The sequence below is a fragment of the Hydractinia symbiolongicarpus genome, chromosome 3, assembly GCF_029227915.1.
Source record: "Hydractinia symbiolongicarpus strain clone_291-10 chromosome 3, HSymV2.1, whole genome shotgun sequence".
NCBI lineage: Eukaryota > Metazoa > Cnidaria > Hydrozoa > Anthoathecata > Hydractiniidae > Hydractinia > Hydractinia symbiolongicarpus.
In genome coordinates, this window is record NC_079877.1 from 20,433,572 (window position 1) to 20,446,672 (window position 13,101).

General features: G+C 34.3%; 1 protein-coding gene across 1 annotated transcript; it reads left to right on the top strand.

Moving 5' to 3' along the window:
• Positions 1-2,059: 2,059 nt before the first annotated feature.
• LOC130636167 (uncharacterized) lies at positions 2,060-12,645 on the top strand. The gene is made up of 2 exons (XM_057445795.1): positions 2,060-2,573; positions 11,506-12,645. Exons 1-2 carry the CDS (start codon positions 2,412-2,414, stop codon positions 11,710-11,712), a joined length of 369 nt encoding a protein of 122 aa, XP_057301778.1. The 5' UTR covers positions 2,060-2,411; the 3' UTR covers positions 11,713-12,645.
• The last annotated feature ends 456 nt before the right edge of the window (positions 12,646-13,101 follow it).

A 13,101-nucleotide genomic window follows, 5' to 3' on the forward strand; every position in this document is an offset into this window, starting at 1 on the left:
AAACTTGTCTGTAAGCCATACATGCTGTTTGTACACAGGACAAAACTACAACATCCTCTTCAAACCTGTTATAGAAAAAAAAAGAAATTTCTTAATAAAACATTCACAGAATTATACACCCTTTTTTGACTTTAGAATTTTGAATTAGAATTTTGGCATTTCATTATTTTTTGTTTGTGTGTGAATAATAATCAAGTTGAAAAACATAAATACAGAAGATAAATATAAAGAGCTTTTAAAAATATTGATAACAAGGTAAACCCGAATATTTAACATGAACAGCTAAAAGAATCTTTAAAAATGGTACTTTTTCTTTGCTGTATTTTTAATGCTACTTTGAAATATTAACTTACTTCTCAAGTTACTTTGAAAAGAATTAGCATTTCAGTCGGGAGAAGAGTGTGTTTCCCAGCATAGGTTGCTGGTTTGTGATATTATCTTGAAGAGTGTTAAAGAAGCCAAGGGAAAGTACAGACCCCGTCGAAAAGTCTGGAAGCTGAAGGAAGAGATTGTAGCAAGACAAGACTGGATGTGTTGTGGTGTTATCAGATAGGCCCCAGAGTTAACATCCGTATTTGAGGTATGAATCAAAAAGAAAGTGATAGATACCAACAAGTACTTTTTGAGGAACATAGAGCCTCAATTTAGATAAAATACCATTAGCACGACTAACTTAGGAGTTAAAAAAGAAACATGAGGTTTCCAGGTTAGGCCACCCTCCAAAATATAATTGGTTAGTGTCACCGACCGACCCACTTGAAAGGCAAAAGTCGAGTCGGGGAGTTGGTAAATTTGTAAACAATAAACCAAACAATCCACAAACAATCTTCGACACACAACAAAATCCACCATTCACCTTTTAAACGATCCTCCGAATTACGGTTGTTACGTCCGAATGTTATTTCGATAGGGGACTGCACTGCGCTACTCAATGCTATATTTTTCTGCTTCGCATTTATACGGCAATACGAGCGAAAACCATGGGAACGACATTGATTGACAAAAACCGAACTTGAAACAGAGGCTAAAAATACAGCTGCCGTACATATAAAACGAATAACAAAATATGGCTGCGAAATATAGTATCTATTATCCCACCGACCTACTCACTTTTGTAATTAGTAATGACGCTAACCAAACATATTTTTGACGGTGGCCTTAAGTGAGAATCAAGATACACGCCCAAAAAACTAACCTAAGAGCTTGGAAAGATTTTAGAACCACAGTTTTTAGAAAAGGTGAGAATTCAAGGATTTTCCGCTGATGTCGAAAGATTAAGAACTTGGTTTTACTTGCATCAGCAAATTGAAAAGTTTCACTAAACTTAATAATGGAATGAAGATCACTGATGTAAATTAGAAAGAGAAGAGGGCCTAGAACCGAACCTTGAGGTACACCATGTTTGATGGCTTTCACAAGAGACTTAACATAAGAGATGGTAACAAATTGTGTTTTCCTAGATAAATAAGATCTAAACCAATTTAATGCAACTCCTCTGATTCCAAAGTGATGTAATTTTGAAATAAGGATAGTGTGGTCAACAAAATAAAAACATTACATCGCACAGAAAACGGTCTATTTGAAAGGGCAGGAAAATTCCTAAAAATGAAGAGGCAATCCTGAAAGATACAAAAAAGCAAGTGCCATATTGAGACTCTTAGCTTCATACAAAGTTTGTTCCTACATAAAAACGACTGTTATATGCGGTAAAATTCTCGTAAGCAGGCATGGTGATACGGAGCGAGCAGCATGCAGAAGCTGGTTTTTCTGTCCCGTTTGTTTTTGTTATGAGCTTATGATCTATTACTTTAAGATAATCGATGAGTTCCTTTTGCAAATGTGACATTAGTGCACAAAGTTTTTCATTAGAATTTTATGATTATGCTTTGCTTTTATCATTTAAAAGATAAATTAGGACGAATTATAATTATCAAAAGTTGTTTCGCTGTAACTATACAATAGGATCAGCATAATAGTACAAGATGTACATGTTTCAACATGGGATTACGTAATACTCAGTAATATGGGTATTCTAGAAATGACCTTTACGACTTTAAAAACACACCTGACTTATTGGCAGCGAGCCACTGCAAATCTGTTCCTGCTTACAGTTACTTTTTAAACTTTTTTTATGCATCCTATTTTTGCATACTATAACTAGCCAAATCACTGGATAGATGGACTGCATCATTCCTATTGTAGAAATATTAGTAATATGCTGAAAGATTGAACCAGCAGGGCTCTGCAAATATTCAGCCTTCTCCAATATCCATATTATTGTGAAACTCTAGCTAGTATGACACAAAATTTTCCGCTATAAATTTTTTCCTGTCCTAGCTAGCAATCTGTTTGCCTCGTAACAGGAACAACTGCAGATAAGATTGCAACCTGTTATTCTGGCTGTAGAAAACATGTTACAACAAAGCACAAAATGTTACTATATACTGATTAAAGCAGCCGGTGACAAGAATGTTTCAGTGTTTCTCTGCAGTATAAGTTACATACAAGGAAAGACTCTTGGAACGGATTGGAGTGCTGAAATGTTTGCTAAATTTATGGAAACGAGAAAAAAGGTTAAGTATATAAAACATTTTTAATTAAAAATCATTTTCCAGTATATAGCTAGATATACATTTTTTTAAAAATATTTCATATTTGATTTGATTGTAGCTATGGTTAGGATAAATTTTAAGCACAATGTTTCTAAGTAGTGTCATTTTTGAATAACAGACATTTCTTGCACATGGTTATTTGCTAAATAAATTCGAACTTTCTTTTGCTGGAAGTACGGCACTCACGTATTTCTTTTTTCTAGAAGTCGCTTGGCCAGCGGGTTGGTTGGAGAGTTGACGATGAAAAGATATTTTCTTTTTAGGGTTCTCTGAACTAGGAGCTTTTATTTACATCTCTACAACTTTGACTACGTATGTTACAAGGCCGATTATATGTTTTCAGGCTACGGTCATGTTAAGAATATTATCAAGAAGATATGATGCTCATATTAGTCAAAAAAAAAGAACATTAAGGCTGCAACGAAAATATGTGTACCTTTGTCAAATAGTTCATCGTTAATGTGGGGAATGAAGAACACAGTCACTTCATGCATGTGTCTAATTGTGATTCAGTAAACGCTGCACTATGAAAGTAATGTGCCAGATGATGTTTTTTAATTGTTTCGTCGCTGTGACAATTGAAATAAAGATTATGTCTCCAGCTACCAAAGTTGCCCCTAAAGAAAATTTGTTAGTTATTATCTTACATTTATTTTCACATCAGAATTTTTTATTATGGAAGAAGAGTAACTACACTCACTTTCATTCAAATTTTCCTGGCACACTTTTCATTTCTTCGAGTAGCTGTTGTACATTATTTTGGCCACTCTCGTTGTTTTTTGAGCTCATGTTATGAAGGTCTTTCAAGATAACATTTTTCCCACACAGATTGGAAGTATGGTTTTGAATTAATTTTTTTGGCTTTCACTTTTAACATTTGTGATGCCTGCAGCGAAAGGTTTTCATCAAAACATTCCTGTAAGAAAAAAAGTAATATTTGACTCGCCGCAAGTATGATATACGGTCGGATTTTTTTCTGTTCATACAATCAAGGTGACTTACTTTAGTTACAGGATGATTATGTTCTCCTATAATTAATTTCACATACAGTTTTTGTCCAGAACTTTTTACCCTCACTTTAATAAGGTATGTACATCCCATTTTGAAAGTTCTAAAATTTATAATTCAGAAGTGCACTGGTAAAGAAATTACATAATCAAGTTATCCCAGGTAATAATTAATAAGTCGCAAAAAAAGTGATAGTAATGTAATCTTTTCACAGAAAAATAATTTCTAAAACGAAAAAAATACGGATAGCAATATATATAAAAAAACTTACGCATTATGTTTGCGCTTTCCAGTAGAAGCTGATTTAAATTCTTTCCCCCCATGAATGCAAGCATAGTCTATTTCTGCATACTTCAACTCTTCCTTAAAAACTTTCTTGCTAGCTCTTTTTGCTCCACTTTCTACTGATCTTGAACTCCTTACATACAGTTGTGTAAAAGTTGACTTTTCGTGCTCGTTAATAGCCTTTAGCAATTCATGAAAACTAGAAAACTACCAACATTCATTTTCAATAAATTAATTTTTTTAATCAACAGCAATTCTTTCACTTGTAAATAACTCACGAGGAATGCTATTTCGCACCTTCTGCAATATTCTCCACGCCACGCACAAAGGGGGTCAGCGGTGATTTTATGTACGCTGACCAGCATTTTACGCATTCACGTACTTGTAGCAAAAAAAATTAAAATATGGTCACGTACTTGTAGCCACTTCGAAATAAATTTAAGGGAAACCTAAGATTTCGACTTATTTGGCAATTTGCTATTTCTTAAATATGATATCATAATTTATGCAGTATAATTAAATCTGAAATTCTTTATTGTGAATATCTTAAAAACAAAAACAGATTTTTACAAAATTAAAAAAAAATTGTTATCCAACTTTTGTAGGCTTAATAATAGAACTCCAACATCATTTTATACCTCTGGATCCTTTTAAAGTTGGAATTTTTTTTACATAATTAGTTTATGAAAGGTTATTTTCAGACTATATATCCATATTTTCTCTGTTATAACACACTTGTCGCAATTTTATTGCTAAAATACTATTATCCTTCACCAAAAATATTCAGCCTCAACAATTCCTCTTTAAAATAAAATTCATGAATAATTATTTAGTTCTGCCGAATATAGTTTAAGTCTACGTGCTTGCGAAATTGTACAGAAAGAAGTGACATAATTATTAAAGAGAAACGTTGATAATCCGTAGAATTAAAGATGTTATCCAGATAAGAAGATTGAATTGGCTGGGGCACTTGGAAAGAATGGAGGAGGATAATTGGGTAAGTAAGTGTAGAGACTTATAGTTCCTGGGGCAAAGCTCAGAGGCAGACCGAGAAAGACTTGGCAGGAGGTTATAAGGACAGACTTGATGCAGCAGAAGTTGAGTTTGGATCTAACACAGTCTAGATCAGATTGGAAGAGGGTCATTAATATACCCCGTCCAACCCATACTAGCATGGAAAACGGATGTTAAGCCGAGAATGATGATGATGATGATGATGGCGCATTATGTAGAAATTTAAGACGATCTTCATTATGCTACAATGCGCGAGTTTTAACTTTCGATAGCATTTTCGTTTTACTTTTAAAATTTTCAGACATGCTTGGTGAATCATGCAGCCATGATACGGTGTGCGGAAATCTTTTTATTCGGAATATTTTTCTTTTAACAGCGTTCGATGCAGCAGGGGATGCTTACAAAGATTCTTTTGAAAAAAAAATAAGGCTATTGTTAAAAAAATAAGAATGAACAAAAAAAATCTGCACACCGTTTTAAAAGGGTTAACCCAAGGTTCATTTAAAAACAGAAGCTGATGAAAAATAACGAGATTGTAAAAAGTTGGAGCTCTTAGAAGCCGATTTTTTTCTTGTTTATGATACATTTTTAAATAGAAGTTTCTGCTGACTCAGCAATTTTAGTGTTAAGTTAAAATCATTTTATTATGCATTAAGGCCTATATTTTCAGGAAATAGTAAAAAAAAATGGTATAAAACACTGAGTAAATAATTAAGCTATTTGGACAGCTAAAAAAGGGTTACTGCCACCTCAATATAATAAAATATTTTGTTACCTTTTAATGCTTTGCTTAGCTAAAGGCCTGGAGGCCTGGGTGTGAAATACATGTCAATCATGTGTGTATACCTGCCAAACTATTGTATTATGAAATAGCTTGTAGGATACAACATGATTGGCATGGAATCCAATTTGTAAATTTAGGTATTAAATTAGGATGCTTAGTAAGAAAAGTAGGTCGATGTCAGGCAGGACAGATAATGTGTGCTGCTAGTAATCATATGATAATCACACCAATGATAATCACACCCACGCCCTGGCAAAGAGGGTAATTACCACAGTGTATGTAAACATTTTGGTTGCCATTCACAATAGCACGTTCTTGAACATATATTGTGAGTGTTTTCCAAGGCATGGCCCAAATCTCTTTATACATGAATTTCATTCTCATTTCCTCTATTGACTTGTGAAGATCACTTTTATTTGTAATTTATTAATTTACCTATTACTAAATTATTTATTTTTTTACTACAGTACTGTACAAAGAACGGCGACAGATAGATCCCGTTTCAGAAAATTAAGATGAAGAACGGCGATAGAAAAGCTTCATTAGATCCCATTTTAAAAGTTTGAAAGAAAAGTGGCGATAGAAATGCTTTTATTGATCGTGTTTCTAAAAAATTAAAGAACGAAGAACGGCAATAGAAAAGCTTCATTAGATTGCTTTTTAAAAGTTTAAAAATAAAAAGCAGCGATAGGAATGCTTTTTTAGATCGCGTTTTAAAAATTTAAGAGCAAGGAACGGCAATGGAAAAGCTACGTTAGATCGTGTTTTAAGTATTCAAAACATTATCAACTCTAACCAATGAAACGCGGCGAGAATAAGATTATACCCATCTATTGTTTAATATTTTTAATGTTTTTCACAATCCATCCAGACAATCACGATTAATAGTGACGATCGCAATAGAATCGTTATTTTTTTATGCATCACGACTATTGCAAAGTTCGTCAGTAACATTTTTTATGCTGTGATGGTCACGATAGGATCGCAGATTGTATGTGTCGCTCATGATACGCGCTCACGATGTTAGGTGTCCTGATTCCAGTTCTGTATCGATGATGGAACAATATATATATATCAAGCAAGAGCAAAAAACATTTTACTTTATTGAACGGGATAAAAGCTGAAAAAAACAAATTAACTTTTATGAAACACATATTTTTTTAAAAAAACAATTAAATTATATATAATTGCTATACAATAACAAGGAATCGTAGCGCTCACAAAAATGACCGCACACTTACATCCGTCCAAATTTTTTGGCTGACATAAGAAGCCCAACATCTCCATCTGTAAAAGTCTCATGTGGGAATAGGATTGAACTATTGCTTCCACAGCTCGACAAAAACGTTATAGCCAAATGTTTGTGCTTTTATAGCCAAACGGTTGTGCAAGGAAACTGTGCAGCTAGAGCAACAATGCAGACATATTTTTTTTTAAACTTGGGTGGGTAAGCCAATCATGACTGGGTGATATGAGCCTGCAGTACTTGCTAGTTCTTTATAGCTTACAGTACAATCTGAATGTAATCTACCGCATACACGCTAAACCACACCTTTGCGTGGAGGACGGCAGTCGTTTGTCTTTTGTTATAATTAAATCCCTTAAGGGTTTTGCGAGTTTATATTTACGTGTTAAAAAACAATGTGCTCGCGAAGAAATATCAGAGCATTTATATTTCTTGTAGCGAGATGCATTGTGTAAATGTATTGCTAAACTATTCCCGTAAGTATTAGCGTGAAGTAATTAAATAATAAAAAAATTTCGCGAAGTACTATAATACATTGCGCGAAAATGTATTGTTAATTTAATTACTTAAAAAGATTCTGGCGCGTTTAATTTAAGAAACATATGAGAAGCATTGGTCACAACTATTAAATGACTTGCGCGTTTTTTTATTAAAAGAATACAACTACGGTTTATTTTTGTAAAACAAATAGTGTATATTCTGAAATAAATACAATATCTACATTTCTTGATGAAAACATTTCCTTCTTAACAAACCACGTAAAATAATCCTTCTGCATACTTTTTTATTGAGGCAAATAAACTCTTCAAATCATTCTTTTTTATAGCGTTTTAACAAGTTTCAATTTGAAAATACTGTGAGCGAAACGTTTAATTTACAATATTTTTTTATTACCTTTTAGACAACAAATTAATATATACAAAAATAGTTATGTACTTAAACAAAACGTTCTGTGTCAATGAGGAGGTTTAAATCTATACTAGATGTTATTTTAATTTCTTCAAGATTAAAAAAGAAAATAGTTATTACAGTATCAGGAAGTCTAACATCGTGTATCATGCCCATGATCTTTGTGTTCAAAGGTGAAATAATGTCACCGTGGAAGACGCGATCTATCGTGTCACGATGCATCATGAGTTTCTGATTATATATGAAACAAAATCGTGTTCGTCACAATGCAATTATTTCACTTAAGTGCTATATAATTTAATTTTTATAAATTTCGATCCTCTGCAATTATATAAATACATGCTCAGCATAATTTTACTTTGCCCAATGATGGGAGAAGGATCTCCCGAAACATCGCCTATTACACTATCATGTTTAAGAAATGATAAACTTTCCACGGTAATATGAATACTGAACAGACAAACCGAAATAATATCTTCAATAATATCAAACAGCAATATGGAGAATCCATCTTGGCAGAAGTCAGATCGCTAGAGAAATCAAGAATAAAATACGCACGATGCTCTAACCATCTTCGGTTTTCTCTACGTTGTCTTCACAACGAAATAACACCTAAAGATCTTAGACTTACCTGTAGAGTAAAGGCTGAAAGAAGTAAGAAAATCTTGCAGCATGCAAGCCGCCAGTTGTTGCAAGAAAGAATCCACCTAAATCACATAACACCCTACATTGCCAAATACTTCATCTTGACAACACCATCAAACCAAGACTTTCCATCGACCAATATAAACAGGTTAGGAATATTCACGATAGCGTGTATGAAAAAGAAATGAGATTGGTTAAAGACAGACACCTTAAAAGGTTCAACGTAATCAATGACAGATTCAATGATGATACACAAACAGGTATGGACAAGAGCAAATGGATTGTCAATCTCCCCAACAGACAACTCACGACAGAAAAACAAACCTTCTATCAAAAGGAATGAATTTCTGTATGACACCAGCTTAAATTCCAAAGAAAGAAATAGTTGTGAAAGTGGAAGAGGCAATTAAAGATCTACCAAAAGAAGAAGCAGACACAGTAAGAGCTAAAGTAAGCCTCACGCTACAGAAATCTGAAAGACTTTCATTGAAGAATCTAAAGAAGGACAAAGATATCATAATCCTATCGGCAAACAAGGGGAGAACAACAGTTATCATGAATACACCTGACTACATCGACAAGTGCAATGAACACATCAACAACGGGCCTTACAAACTCTCAAGAAAGATCCAACAGAAGTCATCAAACGAGAAGCGAGGAACATCTTAATGGAGTTGAAGAGAAAAGAATACATCGACGATAAGCAGTATTACCGACTGAAACCTTGTGACGGACCACCACCCCAATTTTACGGACCACCAAAAATTCATAAACAGGGAAATCCAATTCGACCAATAGTCTCCTGCACTGGAACACCATTATACAATCTATCAAAATTTGTTGCTTCTATCCTCAGCAAATTTACAGCAAGTGACCACAGCAAAAACTCGAAAGAATTTTCGGAATACATCAGAGAAATAAAGATAGCAGACGACAAATGCATGGTATCATTTGATGTCACATCACTTTACACAAATGTTCCCATAAAAGACACCTTAAACATCATTAAAGACCTTATCGAAAACGATGCTGCATTCGGTGAAAAGACGAAGATTCCAGTACTGGATTTTCTGCGTTTGGTCAAACTTGTTCTAACCAAAACATGGTATCTGTTTAATAAGAACTTCTACACTCAAACAGACGGAGTTGCCATGGGAGGCCCTGCATCATCAGTAGTCGCAGAAATATACATGCAAGCACACAAGACAACAGCTTAGTCACATCAGACAGACGTCCAAAGGTTTGGAAAAGATTTGTTGACAACGTATTCGCCATAATCAAAAGATCTCATCTAGAAGAGTTCCATGAACATATCAACGGCCTACATCGACAAATCAGATTCACTGTTAAGCTTGAACACGATGGAAGTATCGCTTTCCTGGACACTTTGGTCAAACGCAAGAATGGTTATATTTCTGTTTCAGTGTATCGTAAACCAACACACACTGACCAGTACCTTAACTTCGAATCAAACCATCAGAAATCTTGCAAAGAAAGTGTCATATCTTCATTACTGAATCATGCCAACAGTGAGTCAGTGACAAACAGGAGAGGAAAAAAGAAATTCTACGTGTAAGAAATGCATTAATCACAAATGGATACAGTCATAAAGTCATCGCGCAAATAGAAATTAAAATGAAGAGAAGATGCATCGGAGACAACAAGCATTCCTACCCTTTGGACCAGGTACCAGCGAGATCCTTCATCGATTTTTAAGACAACACAAGATCAAATGCATTCTTAACTCTAAAGACACCCTAAGAAACACTTTGTCTAAACCAAAAGACAAAATAAACCTGGAAGAACAAAGCAATTTTGTTTACGAAATCCTGTGTAAAGATTGTGATGCAGTGTACATAGGCGAAACAAAAAGAAAGTTTAAGCAACAAGTGCAAGAACATACGCGAACAGTGAGAAACAGAGATGTGAAGAAAAACGAAATTGCGGACCACAGCTGGAGCAGAAATCATCAGTTTAATTGGGATGAGAAGAAAATCATTGACAGAGAATCCAGAACAACGGCCAGGAAGATTAAAGAAACCATCAACAGTGTAGAACGTAACAAACACATCAGCAGCATCTCGTATCAACTTCCTTAGATTTGGTTACCAGCCCTAAAGAAAAAGTAGTTACCTATCTAGGTCCGAAAATGTTAATTACCGTAATTAACTGTAATTATCAGCTCGTTTCTGATTGGTTAATTTTTATGAATTTCGATCCTCTGCAATTATATAAATACATGCTCAGCATCATTTTACTTTGCGCAATGATGGGAGAAGGATCTCCCGAAACGTCGCCTACTAAACTATCATGTTCAAGAAATGATAAACTTTCCACAGTTTATTCTTCCTCTTTGTGATATTCCTGCCCAATCATGAATTTTGTATGGATGATTAACCGCAAAAAAATGTCTTCAACGGAAACATACTCTAGAGTGTCGTTCCTTCAAAATGCTACTTTTGTCAGTGAATATGACATCGTCAAAATCTTCTTTTGTCGCAATGCATTCCAAGGCGAAGTTAAGCCGCATTTCACAATTAATTGGGCGAATAGCGTGGCAATATCTTGGACCACTTTAAATTAAACCTAGCTTTGTCCTGTAACGCTTCAAAAAAGTTATATATAATTTTATCTTGAATTCTTTAAACATTAATTTTCGCAGGTCGATAGCGCTTAATTTGTCATTTTTGAATGGGCTTGATCTTTAAACTCTAGATGTTTTAAGTCTATAACAGATTTTCTGCCAGACTTTTGTTCCCACGAAAGTCGCCTCTTTTCTTTATACCTGTTAAAAATTCTTGAAACACTGTGACGTTCTATTTTAATCCCATCTTCTAATAATTTTTGGACTATTGCTGCTGGTTTAAAACCTGATGTTCATAAGTTTAGGCTTCATTTTAGTTAAATGATAAAAATATTTTTCTTATTTTTTTTTATTAAAAATAATTCTTCAGGTAATCATCGAATTTGTCTCAATTATCTTGTCCTTTTGTTTTTTATAGGAGTTTGTTTTATCCTTGAGCCACATGAAAAGGGACCTCACAATAGCTTTAAGCAGACAACCACAAAATATTGAGTTAACAACGTCACATGGAATTGACTCTGTAATTTTGCCTTGCTCAACATTAACACCATCAAAAAAGCCTACACAACAACCACAACCATCACACCACCAAGACCCATCTCAAACACAACCATCTCACAACTAAGAGCCATCTCCAACACAACTCCTATCAACACAATCATCGCAGCCACAACAACAACAGTCACCTTCGGCAAAACTGCCAGAACAACCATTACTTCAGCCACCACCATCACCAGGTCAACAAGAAGAAGAACAACAACAGTATCATGAGCTACCTTCACCTACGTACAATCCTGAAAATCCTGTGGACTTGCATTATGCCTATGACGACACTAGTACTGACTTTGACATTCAAATTTCCACGCAACCTCAAAAAACATTACCCAAACAACTCAAATTTTCTACACGTCCTTCTCAACTCGACACTCCTACACATCTTGCAGCACAATTTAACAACAACGCTCCCACATATCCTTTACGATTCAACAATGCCTTCCCTTATCAGATGTTTCCGCCTCAATACCGAACTTTTTTAATAATCCTTTTGCCGCAAATCAACATCAACCATCTGCAATCAATCAACGATGCTCACAAAAACAATCTCTGTACCTGATGACGTCATTGGATACGAATACAACCAGTGTGGTGGAAAAATAGGCAATTTCGCCACAAGAATTATGAAGAAAGCCATACCTGCCGAAGAAAGGAAGGGGCGAAATGTATATGGCATGCAAAAAATTGTCAACAGCAAATTGCTACACAAAGATCCGTTGGATCGCGAAAAAGTGAACTTCCTAAACATGTTCTATTTAACTATTTCGACGTTTCCATACAAGAACAAAAACAAGCATGGAGTACTGCCATAATTTCGATGAACGAATATCTACGTATAGCAAAACTTAACAAAAGCGAACTAATATAAATTCACAATATATTTTATTTTATCATTTTGTAAAACTAACTTTTTATTATTTAACATAAACTCATGATACATTTTATCTTATTATTTTGTAAAACTAACTTTTTTATTTAAAATATATATAATTTGTTGCTACAAGATTTCCTTGTCAATCCCAATAATCAATTCCATCATGACTGACTTTGTAAATAAGCAACTTCCGTTTGTTCGCGCATTCAATCGTTTTAATTTTATTTGTAAACAATTTTCTTATCACCATATGCCAGTCTTCAACGCAATTGCTGCAAATGGGCTGAATAATCTTAAAGTGGTTGAAAAGGTTAAATTATTATTCCATATCATCTATAAATCAAAGAATAAAGCATTATTTGCATAATGCTTTGTTGCTAGTCCAAAGAATTGGATACATTTCTGGGTGGGTGGGATCTTTAAATCTGAAGAGTTCTTGTCTTTCATATCCACGCAGTTCTTTATGATCAAACAATAAGAATAGAAAAAACCTTTTTCAGAAAGAAAGGTACACAAAACTAATAGAACACTCCCCTTTTTTGTTTTCATATGTTATTATGCGATCCCCTTCCTCCCTTTCAGGAC